General features: G+C 31.5%; 1 protein-coding gene and 1 long non-coding RNA gene across 2 annotated transcripts; one reads left to right on the top strand and one right to left on the bottom strand.

Moving 5' to 3' along the window:
• Positions 1-5,727: 5,727 nt before the first annotated feature.
• Positions 5,728-9,218, bottom strand: LOC112422211 (uncharacterized). The gene is made up of 2 exons (XR_003012518.2): positions 8,899-9,218; positions 5,728-8,763 (listed from the first exon to the last, which is right to left on the bottom strand). It is a non-coding gene; the product is annotated as an uncharacterized lncRNA (long non-coding RNA).
• Positions 9,219-10,444: 1,226 nt separating this feature from the next.
• LOC11430135 (palmitoyl-protein thioesterase 1) lies at positions 10,445-15,577 on the top strand. Its single transcript, XM_003611300.4, has 12 exons — positions 10,445-10,649; positions 10,725-10,809; positions 11,232-11,283; positions 11,374-11,394; positions 11,488-11,541; positions 12,308-12,358; positions 12,886-12,948; positions 13,888-13,953; positions 14,129-14,167; positions 14,366-14,488; positions 14,595-14,687; positions 15,106-15,577. The coding sequence occupies exons 1-12, from the start codon at positions 10,457-10,459 to the stop codon at positions 15,337-15,339; spliced, it is 1,074 nt and encodes a 357-aa protein (XP_003611348.2). The 5' UTR covers positions 10,445-10,456; the 3' UTR covers positions 15,340-15,577.
• The last annotated feature ends 481 nt before the right edge of the window (positions 15,578-16,058 follow it).

The following is a 16,058-nucleotide window of genomic DNA, read 5'->3' as shown; positions in this document are numbered from 1 at the left end:
TGAAGAGGAGGATTACGGTTTGTGCAAACTCAATCAACAACAACAATTAGCTAAGGTGTTGATTCTTTTTTCTTTCCTTCAATCGAATAGGTTATAAAAGGATTTTCATAAATATTTGAAAAATGTTAACAAATGGTCTAAGGACATTTGTTAAAAAAAGTCTAAAAAAAAATAGTGTTTTTAAATTGATGCATTTAACACATTGAAACTTAATAAAGTAATTTTTTTTTACATAAAATTTAAGAGTATCAATTATTTCTATTTTAAAATTCTTAACAAGTTAGGGCCCTCGTAAGCAACCCTATATATTTTCCTTGTGTTTTTTTCTTTACAACGTGACGTAAGAATATTGTTTTCCCAAATTTATTTTATTATTTTATATTGGTGAGCATGTTTACATATAAATTATATACTTGGTTGTACACCACAACATCCTCGTATCCATTTTTTAGTTTTAACACCCATAGCATCGCCCTGCCAAGAGGTGTTGTAAGATGAAATTTGAAGGATGTTGGTGTTTACACATCGATAAACAAATTGGGATGAGAGGGCAATGGTGCGGTAGAAGTTTAGGTCATTATTATTAAATTTTATATCAATTTTTTTTTTATAAAAAAGAAGATGATGTGGCTAAATGTTATTGGTTGACTGTGTAATGCACCACAATTAAACTCCCAAATCTAGACCATTCTAGTTGATCAATCTAATGGCTTACGATATTCCGTACATGAGTTCTCTTGTTCCCTTTTTCCATGTACGTTAGTGATCACACAAAACATATTTGCAAAGTACCCGCTGCTGCTTCTTCAACAACAACAACGAATAATAATAACTTAGTTGACATCATGTCATGGCATATTCAATTGAATCATTTATCAATTTTAATTTTCTATTCAATAGGAAAAGTGTAACCCCTTTTCTCGCTTCCTACCTTTTGCATCTGCTCACTTTGATGATGAAGGCCAATGTGATCCTCTTTCTATAATCCATTAAAAAGCTATTTATCATCCTTTTTCTTCACCCAGTCAACATATTAGGAGTAAGATCCAAATAATGCCAAGAATAATTATAGGGATTATCCTTAACCTAAGTATGGGATTATTGTGTGGTCAAATCCCCGTATAATGAAGTGTGATAAGAATTCCTAATATGTAAATCTCCAAACAATTGGTATTAATTTATTCTTTTTTCCTTCAAAAATTTATTCTTTTTTAAAATAGTATTAATTTATCCTTGAAAATTCAAGGTTTCGAGGGGAAGCACAAAAACAATGAATATTTGGGTATCTCCATCTGATCGTGTGATCCTCTACTTTGCTCTTCCAATCTTTGTTTTGTTGCGGTATTACGAGCCTTAGGATTGATTTATTATAACGGTTCAGATTTAGTGTAAATCTTTTGACTTATATCTGGTATCAACGGATCCTGACTCATTCATAAATCAATCAAGATAGGGCTGATTTTGCTTTTCTAAATACATGTGCCTACCTCCGTTTCATCTTAATAATCCATTGGTATCAACACATATATATTTGTGACTAAAATTCCCCAACGTGTATTCAACCACTAAGATAATTACTCCATTAAAATTCAATATTTGGGAGCTTTTCTTGTAAGATCTATTGACCAATCAATCAATGTATATATATAAAGTTTGAAAGTTTTTTTTTTTACATCAATTCTGGATTTGTTGTTCACATAGAATAAACTACCAATTCAATTAATTTTAAAGGGTTTTCATTCTATTCACAAAAAAGAGGGGTGGTTTTCAATCTATCAAAACAATTAGATTGATTATATGTATCCTTATCCATATATACCTTGCACCCTTCGTCAAAATTTTCAAATCATGCAATTTCAATAACGCATCAAACCGACATTTTAGAAACTCCATTTGCACTCATGAAATTCCACCGTAAAAAACAAACTCATCCAAAATATCTCCAAATTCACTATCATACTCCTATTGCGATCAATTTAATAAATTTGACATAAATAAGAAATATCTTGGTGAGGAGCTGCGATCGAAACAAGTATACTGTTGGGTTGGTGTGAGGAAGAACGTCAAATTTTGCAGAAGAAAAGAAATAGTACAATAATACTGTGTTTTCAATTTAATTTTATTCGGTGAACCAGCGATTATAGACCTTTAATTGAATAAAATGAATGGTTGAGATTTGGTGTCAACGAATTCGTTGACACCAGGTGTCAACGGATCCTGACTCTATATATATATATATATATATATATATATATATATATATATATATATATATATATAGGGTGTATCAAGTGAGAGGACATTTTATAATGAGAGGGTGAGAGGAAATAATGTGGACCGTCGGATCAAAATAAACGCCTCAGATTAAATTGTTCTTTAAAAAGGGTCACATTCTTCCTACACCTTTCCTCTTCTCAACTTCATCGTTCTCTCTCTCTCACCAGTGATTTCTCTTCCTCCCAATCCCATGTACTGTTTCTGTGTTCCATTCCTTCCATTATTTTCTTAAATAATCTGTATTAATTAAATCAACTTCCCAATACATGATGTTTGAAGATCCATTTCTTAAATAATCTGTATGTAATTAAATCAGTCCAACCTGAATCTGAATCATCATCGATAATAAATTTACAAATTTATTAACCAATAAAATTCAGTCCAACCTGAATCATCATCGATAATGAAATGAAAACTTTTGTAAATTTGATTGACAAAAAGTGAAAGAATTGAAAGGTTAAATATTAATCGTGGCTACAACAAATTGGTGTTGGACTCTTGGGTAATGAAGCGTGAAAATTTGACAAAGAAGACCATAAAAATTACTATGTTCATTCATTGTTATTGCTTCTCTATTAAAAATCCATGGCTTTCTAGTGGCTAAGTTATTTTTAGTTGGATCTGGATTTGAAGAATTATGAGTCTATAATTGAGAAAATCGAAAGCGTTCCAGAGAGAGAAAACGAAGGGGTAGGGATGAAGATATTGGCAGTCTAAAACAAAGGAAAGTGTGCACAGCTTAATCTGGTCCATTCATTTTAATCAAATGGTCAATATTAGTTCCTCTCATCTCTCACCATAAAGACTCCTCTCACTTGATATGCCTATATATATATATATATATATATATGGGTTTGCTAGGATACACCCACTAGTTTTTATTAAGGTGTGTTTTAGCAAAGATATAACTAAAAAGTTGTTAAATACACCTTAAGGTGAATGTCGCTAAAACACACCTTCTAAAATATAAGTGGGTGTACGTTAGCAACTCCTATAGGCATTTGCTAGGATACACCCACTTATTTTTTAGAAGGTGTGTTTTAACAAGTTATAACTAAAAAGTAGTTAAATACACCTTAAAGTGTAGCTTGTTAAAACACTCCCACATAAAAACTAGGGTGAGGGAGCAATTAAGTCCCTCATCGGTGGACCATGTCTAACAACCTTTAAATTAAATGAGTCCCCAGATTTTATCATACACCTTTCTGCACTTGATCACTTTTATTTCTTCTCCCTCCTCTTTCATTTGTTGTATTGCTGCCTTCCTTCTCAAATCTCATTTCCGTTCAATCCATCATGCACAATTATTCCAATTATTCCTCAATAATACATTTCCTTTAAATTTATGAATTATCTTTCAAAAATTAAATGTATCGTTCACCCTCAAATGTCCCATAAAGGGTGTTGTTCTATAACTCAATCATGCTAGAAAGATCTGATTTATAAGTCATACCTTTATTTATTTTACGGGAAACTTATACCCTTTTATGGTTCTTAATTTCACTTGTAAAATAAATTAAAAAATTGAACACTGCAGAGGGATTTTTTTTTAGGCAAAAGAATTAAAGTTTTTAAATTGATACGGTGACTGAATTTCATTTTAATCTTTGTTTGCTTGCAAAACCAAGGATTGTGTTTTTAACCCATGCAACAGTATATGGAAATAACCTCACCATAGAGCCAGGGTTTTACCGGTGAGAGAAAAAGATATTTGTGATCCAATGTAGATAATGTACAATATGATGTGTGTACTTGATTAATCTGACGCCTCTTAATGGTTGTTGTCCACCGATGAGGGACTTAATAGCTCCCTCACCCTAGAATCCACCATATATATATATATATATTATAATCCTATTAAGTCCTCCCATATTCCTTAATCCTTCCTTATCTCATAACCTGAATTATTTTCATTTCTTGTGTGGATATCTAAGTAAGTACATCTTCTGACCACTATTATAAACAAAAATTCACATTTTAGATTTATTCAATAAATGATGTATATGGTTAATAATGTAGATCACATATATTATTGATTGAATGAGTCTAAAATATGAATTTTTATTTATAATAGTGACCGAATGATGTATTAATTTGTAGCTGTATATATGAAAGGTTTTCCCTCTCAAATCATGACAATCAGCAAAGCATAGAAGGCCATCTTAACAATTATTTGGTCTTCATTTAAGAATCACTAGATCGTCCACCCGTGCTGCCGCACGGGTCATATATAGTTAAAAACATTATTGGCATTTTATTATAATACAATTATTCTTTCTAGTTCCTAATGATAAATATCCTCCTTCAAAAAAAAAAAAGATATCATTTTTTTTTAATGAAGTTATTATTTTTACACCCCTGACTTAGGATCTTGGATAATCCACTGCAGTTGACAACAACTTAATTGTTGCCCAATTGACATCGACTTACACACTTTGCAAGTTAACTCATGAGCCTAAGAATTCTTTGAACATCCAAAGATTGTGGTTACATCCATATTTCGTATATCCAACGTTCAAATATTTAGCCTACCAAATCATTGATACAAAATTGAAAATGATCACCACTCGAAACTCAAAAGAAAGATGATATTTGTATTTTATTAGTCTCTAACTCAACTATATAAATTGGTTTATAAGATATATATATATATATATATATATATATATATATATATATATATAATTATATTTGAACAATATTTTAGCATTTTAACTTAATTAATTCTTTTACATAATGAAGTAAGTTTTTGAGTTGAACACTCTTCATATATACGCAAGTTCTGACAAAAAAAAATTGATTATCTATGCAAACTGTTATGATGGCACTCCAACGTGATATATATATATATATATATATATATATATATATAGACACACCGTAACTCACATGTATGAATTCTGTAGTTTCATGCTCCAAAACATAGACTCAATAAATCAATTGCATATAACTTTACATTTTTTTTCTCTCTAAGTATGAAAAGTGATGAGCATTCTTTATTTGGAACGTAAGTGAATTAGTATACACATAAATGAACCTAAATCATATCAGCTCAATAGCAAGAGTTTAACGTTATAATCTTAAATATTCAAATCTCTTCAATGGTTTTTATTAAAATGATCAAGTGTCAATTTCGTTAAAAATAATTTCACCATTCTCCATTTATTTTAAAAAATAATACACTGGGTCTATAAAATCACAAACTAATAAGCATGAACCACGAATGTCTTAACCGTTGATAAAAAAAAAAACCAATGAATCCTTCAAAAAAAAAAAAAACCAATGAAAGCGTATCTAATATTTGTGACCAATCTTTAGTATGTGAGGTGAGCTTTTTTAGTTTAGAGAACATGGCCATGTGATCTGAATCCATTATCACATTCACCTCTGAATCCTTTTAACCCGTGTGACGCACATAAGTAGTATTATAGCTTGCTTATTTAATATATGTTTATGAAGAACACATCTTAATACATGATATATTTGAAAAACAGATACAGAGTCCTGTATACAAAAGAGCAACTATGTAAATACACAAAACAACCAAGACCATGCCGGTTCTAGACTCCTCACTAAACAAATCAAAAACAAAAAACAAACTTGGAACAATACAAACCAAATCAACTCTACTAATTAAGTAGAAACCCGTATTATTGAAGCATCATCAAGTAGAAAACCAAGATGAAATTTCTGTAATGACAGAAAAAATGTCTTGCACTGCTCAAGAAGGCCGCACCACTTGATTTATCAACACACCAAAAGGCATGACTCAAGTCAACCTTTCATTGTCCATATCCAATCTCGAATATATAAAAGCAAAAAACAAATTATAAGGACATGCAGAAGATTGGCTTCCCTAAGGACAACAAAAGCATATTAATAAACTCATATCAGGCCAAGGAATGCTTCTCACCTAGATAATTAAAAGGCATACCACATGTACATCTAAGTATTGCATAAAAAACTATAAACTAACAAAGGGATACAAAAGAGTCAACTAAAAAAAGCCTTGTCTTCACATTGAAAGGAAAAAAAACTGACAATTGCCAATTTAATAACCCCTCGAGAAAGGAAAAAAATAACTGAGATGTCAAAAAAAGATAAACAATAATAGGAATGGTAGTAGAAATTGTAAAAAAAAGAGCAAAAAGACTCAAGCGGAATATGAATATGAGAAGATAAAGAACATTATTAGCAAATTGAACATAGCTACATATTAACTATTTGTCGAAATGATTAGTAAATTCATGACCACAGTTCATATCTTCAATTAAATCTATTAATTCAGAAGAAGAGTTCCAGTAGCATAATATAAAATCACTTTGATTAACTACCTAAATGATTGTTTTTAAAAGTAAATTTGATTGCAGTTGATTCTCCATTTAGTTTGCTGCTATTGAATGACATATGGCAGCATGACATAACAATGGTTCTAGACAACCTTAATGCAAAGAATATTTATCATTTTAGAAACTTCTTCATCGCTATAACCTAATTTGTTAATCCATTATTCCGTTTTCAACAATGTTAAGGCACATGTTACCTACATTAGTACTGAAATAAGTTATATTAGTGTATGTAAGGAAACAGAGTAAAACTTATACATCAGCAAAAATAAAAAAATAATAAAGAAGCAATTTTTTGTTGAGGATATGGATTATTTCGAGGATATGGATTATTTCAAGGCTCACTTGAAAGGAGGGTTTGATTTTGCTCAATAGGCAGCAACATAAGAGACAATAGAAGAATCATAAGTCACCTAAAGCAAAAGCAACCAAAAGCAAAAATCACCTAAGCCATGAATGGAAATCAGATAGAAAGAATCAGTTGAAAGCAAAGTAGATATACACAAAGACATTTAAACATATTTATCCTAAAACCATAAATATGAAGAAAAAAAGCTTCCATGCATTCAATCCGGTTATGCCTTCGGACGATTATTTATGTGAACAATTACCTTGATTTGTGAAATCACCAATATGCAAATCCTAAATTGAAAAACAAACAAACCAATCTCCAACAATTATTTGAAGAGGAACGTCCAAATTCTGCATTGTTTTTACTGTCGGGTATGCAGTTCAAAGCAATTTTCTTTTGTACTTGCATATGGTTTTTTAGGCATTTTTGCCTGCAGTTGGTATGTTCAGTTTTAGTGCAAATTTTAATTTGATATTTTCAGCAAGCTTTTGCTATTTTTTTTTCCTGTTTTCCTACGTCAGTGCATTGGTAGTTTTAATGTAATCTTCTTGTGCATTCTGGTTATACCTTGTGCCTAGATGTGTAGTTTATCAATATAATTGGTTGATTGAAAAGAATAAAAAAACAAACAGAAACAATTTAATCTAAAATAACACTAAAATTGTAGTTAAAAAATGCAATCATGAAGGCATAACCGGATTTGGGATAGAAATTACAACACCTCTGCACTAACAGGAAAAGATACACAATTGAAAATAGATTACATTAGCAACAACCGGCAAAAAGACAAACCTTAACAGCCATATACTGAAAAAACAGCAGGACTCAATGGGAAAATAACATAATAGACATTAACAAAACACCAAGACACAAAACCGACAAACCATCAATTTATAACTCTATAGCAGCAGATACAAAAGCAACACAAAACATACCAAAATTACTTTCTTCCAGACCAAAACACCATCAGTTTAAAAAATATGAATACAACACCGCCAAGTTTGAAAATATCAAATTTACATTATACTACACAATATGTTAGCTTCTAACTCAAACTCTACTATTTTATCCAAAGTTAGAGCAAACCTTGTTAAAAGTTTTTATAGACGACACAATGTATCTATACAATCATACAGATACAAATCACTCATTTAGATACAAAAGAAACATAAACGTCGAAACAAATCACCCATTTAGATAAAATTGAGAAAAAATTTAGATAAAATTGAGAAAAATTATGTAACTAACATGTGAAAAATGGAGTGTGATGTAAAGATGAAAGGTTATGCAATCATCCTTGGAACTGCCATATAGAAAGATTGGGCAATTAGCATTGAGCACATGAAAAAACTTGGTGGAAATATTCACAAAATAATCTATAAGTGCAAGAAATTAGAATGAAATAAAAGCACTACAAAGAAAGAGGCGTTGGGTATAAGAGCAAGAAATTAGAATGAAATAAAAACCCAATGCTTAAAATAAAATGCCAATGACAGATACCCTCAGATCCTAAAAAATATAAGCAGAAGATGGAAAAAAAAAATGAAAATTGAAATTAATAGGATAACTATAAAGGGGGGAGATGACTTTCATGATTGGGGGATTAGAGGAAGGTGGATAACCTAACAAAAACAAAAAGAAGAAAGAAAAAATTAGTTTAAGATTAAATAAGAATGATAAATTGAAACTTGGAGAATGAATTAATCAAATGGGTACACAACTTTTAAATTGCGAGACCGTCCATCACAACCAGCTCCGACCTCCGCCGCTTTGTGTTGCAGAAAACCTCTAAAAGCCACCATTACCGAGCAAATCAAACAACACCATCAATACGATTGGAGAGATGAGGGCAACAAAGAGAAAGATACAACAATGGAGGATAGAGTTATGGGGGAGAGAGAAAGCGGTACAGAGAGAGCTTACGTGAGTGAGAAAATTGTGGTAAACAGGAAGGAAATAAGAAATTAGGCTGAAGACAGGGAGTTGTCTTCGGTGGTGGGCCAAGAGGAGGGAGGAGATGTGCCTTCGGTAGTGGAAGATGAGACGACGGAGGGAGGCAATGGAGAGAGAGTTCGGTAGTGGTAGGTGAATATTGGAAAGTAGAGGAGAATATTGGTGTGAAGTGTAGTTACCAATGAACTTGTGACTTAAAATTGAAAGAAATTGTTTATTGGAAACAGATGGATAATTCATCTAACGGCCATAACGATTTGGAGCCAAAAAATAAGGATTAGGGTTTGGCAATTAGGATAAGCATGTTTGCTAGGATTAGATATAAAGGATACTATTAACATCCATCTTGATGTGTCACTTTACTCCGAACAGTCCAGCTGTCCACGTATCATTTGGTCTTCATCTATTAATTTATGAACCATATCTACCATTATTAATTATCTATCTAGCAGTGCTATCCAAAACCAAAGCAAAATTAGTCAAGTGTACACACTTATAAAAAGAGTTATTTTGAAAAAAAAATCTTTCATATTAATTTTTAATTTATCTGCGTCAAAAATGAATTTTATTTAAACTTATGATCAAACAAATGTATAACCGTTGTTACAATATCCATAGACATGACTATTTTATATAGATTAAAAAATATAATAAAAATTAATTATTTTATTAGATTAGTTATTGATATATTTTAGGCTTAAATGCTCTTTTGGTCCCCTAAATATTTAATTGGTATCGCTTTGGTCCCTTAACTAAAAAAAAAGATTGTTAGAGTACTTTAAGTTTTTTTTAATCTCATTTTGATCCCTTCTGTTAGGTTTCCGTTAGGTTTAATAAAAAACGTTAAGTGTGGACACGTGTCACCATGTCATTAGTTCTGAGAATATTTTTCTTTTTTTTTTTATAAAAAAATTATTTTTAATATTGTTTTTTTAAAAAAAAAAATTTTAAAAAAACCCCAGAACCAATGACAAGGTGTCACGTGTCACTTTGTTATTGGCTTTGGATTTTTTTTTTGTAAAAAAGAATTCAGAGTCAATGACAAGTGACACGTGTCTAAAAGTTAACTTTTTTTTAACCCTAACGGAAACCTAACAGAAGGGACCAAAACGAGACTAAAAAAACACTTAAACTATTAAAACAATCTTTTTTTAGTTAAAAGACCAAAACAATACCAATTAAATACTTAAGGGACCAAAAGAACATTTAAGCTTATATTTTATCATCATAAATGTAAATTGTAAAATAAAAAGTTGGAAGTGATGTATAACATATTAATTAGTAGTAGATGATACAATTAAAAAATTAATTAAAAGTGATTAGACAAATATTACTTTTAGACAAAAATTAAAGAAATGTGATTTAAGTGCAATTAATTTTTTAGATTTCATGTAAAACATAAATGAAATTTATTAAAGTATCCTTATTGATATTTACTAGAAAAACTCAGCCAACTACTAGCATTAAATGTTTTTGAATGAAAGGAATGAAATACTAGCCATAAATAGTTGAAAAGCAGTTAATTTTAATGCTAAGAGTTCCCAACGACCTCTCTTTCTTTCTTTGTTTGTTGTCTTGTCTTCCGTGGCAGCAACAAACAAGTTGTAGCAGTTTCACGATGATGCTTCTACTTCGTCTTCCTCCCTTGTCCTTTCTCTTCATCTTCTTCTTCTTCTTCTTCTTCCCCATTTCACACTCAATTCCCTTCATTGTCCTTCACGGTATTTTTACTTCTTTCTTTTCTTTATACTAATAATTCAGTAGCATACCATCATATTCATAACTACGCATTGCAGGAATTGGAGATCAGTGTTCTAACCGTGGAGTCAAATCATTCACACAAGAATTGATCACATACTCTGGTGTTAAGGGATTCTGCGTGTATGCTTACTTTACTCATCATTTATCAACTAATTTTCTTGTGTTAATTTCTCTAATATTTCTATTGTTTTTCATGGTATTAGTTGGATGCAAGATTTTCGAGGTCTAATTCTATATTTTGATGTATATTTTAGATTTTTTTTAAAATGATTTAATTATATACACGGTCAACGTAAATTTTTTTTACACTATCAATCAATCATAATCGTTAGATCATTGAAAGCATTTGACTTTAGCCATAACTAGTTCTTAAAGTCACACATATGAGTGGTTGTGATTTGTCAACAATGTAAAAACTTTTACACCTAAATTGAATGAAAATTAATTTCTTTTATAGCTTCCTTAATTTAGGGGAAAAAAGGAAAGTAAGTCATACCCTTAGTTTTTTTTTTTTACTAATGAAGTTTTCTAATTTTCTACAGAGAGGTAGGCAATGGATCATGGGATTCATGGTTTATGCCTTTGAAAGAACAGGTAATAAGGGCAGAAGGATTTGATGTTTTTATGGTATTTGCCTAATGACAATATTGACTAATAGTAATTTGTTGTCTTATATGTCTGCAGACAGATGTTGTTTGCCAGAAGGTGATAAAGAGATTCCTGCATTATTGTGGTAACATTTCTTTTCTTATTGTGCTTTTGAATTAATCTTTTTACTCTTTTTTCCACCATATACAGGTGAAGAAAATGAAAGAGTTGAAGGGAGGATACAACATTGTTGGCCTCTCCCAGGTAAAACATGAGAATTAAGATGTTTTTTTTTTCCTGTTTTTTCTTTCTTTCTGTTGAGTGTCAATGGATGCTGATCATTTCTCTATTAGAAAGAAGTTGATTTTACAAAGGTTTTAAATCATTCTTAGATAGCAACAACAGAGTAGGTAAAAGTAAAATTATGTCCATACGTGGTTAAAGGGTTTTAAGTTTTTTCGAATTTCAGACTCATCTTTCAGCGTCATCAATGATCTCGTCCTTGTGGTGAATACTAAGTTACTACTAGTATTCCTTCTCTGCCTCTTAAAGGCTGCAATCCTTCAAGCCCTTGTAGTTGTTACATTACATGCTTGATCAATGTTCTCAATGGCGGATGGCCAAACTTCGGCCATATAAACTGGACTGTGATCTATCACCCCTCTATGACACGTTGCACTTCATAATTTTACATCTTCACTTTTCCCTTAATTAAGCATGTTTTCCAGCAAGTTGTGACACTTAATTGTAAATTCCATACCTTTCATGTAGTAACTTATTTTACTGAAAAGGGGCAGCTGACCTACCAACACTTTAACGCCCGTGCACCCGACCATGTATTTGTTAAGAACGCCCGTGCATGATATATGCACGGTTTGGCGCCAATTTTGAAGTGGTTCATGTCTGTGCATAACTCTTTCTTTTCTTTCCTTTTTCATTCATTGCAAGGAATGTTAAACTAATTTCTTGCATAATTCATCTCACAAATGCTTATTTTTGTTGTTCATTCTTGAATTTTTTTGTCCTACAGGGAAATTTAATTGGTCGAGGTGTGGTCGAGTTTTGTGAAGGAGGACCTCCCGTAAGAATCTATAGTTTTACAAGTGCAATTTTTTCTATAATAGTTCAACTTATTCTGTTGTCTATTTTTCTACATATTACGTTACATGGCGAACAATGCTGAAGAATAATGTTTTCCATAAAATATTAATGAGAACTCTTGTGTCTATAATGGATAATTATAGGGGTTGATTATGATAAATCCATAGTTTCATATTCATGTGCATACATTTTCCACTAATCAGCCGAATTCTAAATTGTTATCTTTGTTTCACCTTTCTAGTTTATTATGTTTTACAACAATAGGGTGTAGAATAGCATTTTGTTTTTTAACTATCTAGTTGTCTTCCATAGTTTCTCATTATACTGTGAGAAATGGGAATTTTATTCATGTGCTTTGAATAAATGTTGATATAGATCCTTCTTGTTCTGCTTATCCTTCTTTCTTCTATGTATTCATTTTTCTCTTTTCAATATTCCGTGCATTTTTGCATTTCTAGATCCTTACCCTTGTCAACTTATTCATGATTCTTTATTAATGTTGGGCAGGTTAAGAACTTCATCTCTTTAGCAGGCCCTCATGCTGGTACTGCTTCGGTTCCCCTCTGTGGTGTGAGTATCATCGTTACTTTCCAGCATGATGCCTTTATTATTTCTGAATGATGGTATTGATTTTGGAAATACAGTATTCTTTAATTGTTTTAGTGACCACTTTGATTATTTAATAAGACGGTCTGAACAGATATATAGACTTAACGCTAATGATACCCACTGGAATCTGATGCTAAACTTCAGTTACTGCAGTGGGATAGTATAACAGCAGCGATAACTTCATATAAGGATGAATTTGAACTCTCAAGAAATTAAAGACAATAAGACCCTGGCAATTAGAGAGGCCTAGTTCTTTCCCCTCTCGCGGTTTGTTTCCCTCTGTCTTCCAGCACTCTGTTGCTGCCATGTTTGCAACTAAGCATTAAACGAGGTCACACGTCCAACCTTTGCGTGATATCCCAATCCCCTACTGTACCCCCTTCGTTTCTTTAAAGTAGACCTCAGTCATCCTTATTCATCTTATAGCACGGAATAGTGAAATATTCATCATAGCTCAATTAATTTTGGCCTTGACGGTAGAGAGTAGTGGTAGGTAGTCGAAGGGGATTTTTTTTTTAACCTAACATGACTTTTTATTTTTCAGTTGAAATAGAGGGGACCGAAAATCAAGCATATTTTCTTTCCTTAAATTTCTATATATACTGTGGAATAGAGTGAAATCGTTTTGTAAATTTTTATTGTTATCCTACCCATATATATTCCTCTCTTTATCTCCTTTTTGGTGCACTCCTACCTCATAAAGAGTGTTTTGATTCACTATTTAGGTAATGCCACATGTTATGGTTATTTGCAAAATATTGCAGCATGTAATGTAATGTGGCGTCCCTGAAAATTATTTGTCATAAGTAACTAATGTCCACAAATAGACAGATAATAAGAATCTACATCAAAATTTTATTCTGCCTTCTTCTGTTGTTAAATGATTTTTTGTTTCTACAGACAGGTATCTTTTGTGTCCTTGCAGACAATCTCATCAAGGGAGAGGTGTACAGTAACTATATTCAAGTATTCATCTCTCTTTTGTTTATTTTCTCTTCTGTCTGATCTGTAATTTTCTTGTTTTCTTTTCTTGTATAAGATATTTGCTTTGTTCAGAATTAATTATCGCATTACTTCGTCGCTCATTAGTTACTGCTCGCACCTTACAGTCTCTAACATACCTCAATTCAAAAAATTGTAGGAACACTTGGCTCCTAGCGGATATCTAAAATTACCAAATGTGAGTATCAATTTAGTAATTGATTAGAAAATCATAACTGATGACTTATTTCTCTAACAAGTATAAATTTAGTAATAAAATGTCACTGCTGAGCCTGTTTTTTTTCTACTCAAGTATAAATCATACCTATTTATCATAGTAGTTTGTTTGCATAAAATTTGTTCCGAACCTTCTGATTAAAACCAATTTTGATTTCAGGCCATACCTAAATATTTGGAGAACTGTAGGTACCTCCCTAAGCTTAATAATGAAAAACCCGGTCAGAGGAATTCCACTTACAAGGAAAGATTCAGTAGCTTAGAGAATTTGGTACTTATCATGGTAAGTCCTCGATCTAAAGAAATCTTTCTTTAATATGTTAAGAATATTTCAAGCTGACTTCATGATAAAATGTGTTTATTTGTCGTTTTATGTTATACTGTAACAGTTTGAGCAAGACACAGTTTTAATACCGAGAGAAACATCCTGGTTTGGTTATTATCCAGATGGCTTCTTCAAGCCAGTTCTACCACCACAAGAGGTATCGTTTTTTATTTGACTTGTCTTGATATTTTCTGTGATGCTTGGTACTATAATTGGGAATTTGTATCCCATCTATTAAATGATATATCAGTAGAGTTGCTTCCTTAAGCTTATTACCTATTTAAATGCCATTGGCATTTCAACATAAAAAGTTTGTAGGTTTCAATTCTTTTTCTTGAAATAGCCATTTTAGACAGAGATGTCTGAAATACTTATTTGAAATTCCTGGCATTATTAGGCTAGCTGTTATTTGATAGCTTCATGTCACTGCACTGTGATGCAATGATCAAGCAAACCACAGATTCAGCTCAACTGAAAAAAACAACTAATAGTTCTACAGAGCATTAAGTTTCAAGTTTCTTGTAGTAGGCCAATTGTATTTTTACGTACATAACTCCCCTTAATCTGCTTTGCAGACAAAACTCTACACTGAAGACTGGATTGGCTTAAAAACTTTAGACGAAGCTGGCCGTGTCCATTTCATTAGCGTTCCTGGAAAGCATCTAGGGATATCCGAGGCGGATATGAAGAAACATGTAGTGCCATATTTGAACGGCAAAACGTCAAGAAATGATAGCACCACTAAGGCTGGCTTTCGGAGGATGCGTGGATTTAATCAAAGATTTATTCATATCAACAAGATGGAGTAATGTCACACAGTGGAGGAAGAATCGTATATGTAGCTCCAGCCACGACATTAATATACATATAGATTGATCACTGTCACCTGTGTAGTGTATACCATGCAAGGACCGTCCTGAATGTATCAAAGACCGTCCTGAATACTCTGAGTATTTTATTTAAATTAAGAAAATGATGTTCCAATAATTGTTTGAATATTATTCTTTTTGCATTTTTTTCAGAAAAATCATTAATATTTGTTAATAATTAAGGTTCTTTAAGAAGAAGAAAAATATCTATAGAGCATCTCTAATGATTTTTTATATTCTTCAGATTGAACTTCAATATTTTATACGTATTTAAAATCATTATGAGATAAAGCAATGATTTTTGGAGATTGCTCTAGAGACCTAGCAATTGTTCACCATACTCCATTAGTAGGGAATTACAGTTCGAACGCTTTTTAAATTAATTAAACCAATTTAAAAAATGATTTAACTGATTTATAAAGTGTTAAAGATAATTAACTTCTTTTTAACAACAAACGGTAGTTTACTATCATAATATTTTTTTAAATACATGTACACAGTTGTTAGGTGGGCATCTAAAGAGCAATCCTCCGTAAGTCTTTCAATATTTTATTTGAACCCATTGGTATGTGCTTTCATATATTTTATAAAGTGTTCCCTCAAAAAAAAAATTATAAAGTGAGACGGTTGACTGATTATAATATTTTATAAATATTTGG

The sequence above is a fragment of the Medicago truncatula genome, chromosome 5, assembly GCF_003473485.1.
Source record: "Medicago truncatula cultivar Jemalong A17 chromosome 5, MtrunA17r5.0-ANR, whole genome shotgun sequence".
Lineage (NCBI taxonomy): Eukaryota > Viridiplantae > Streptophyta > Magnoliopsida > Fabales > Fabaceae > Medicago > Medicago truncatula.
The sequence above is the reverse complement of the archived record's forward strand: the minus strand, read 5'-3'. Positions and strand labels throughout refer to the sequence as shown.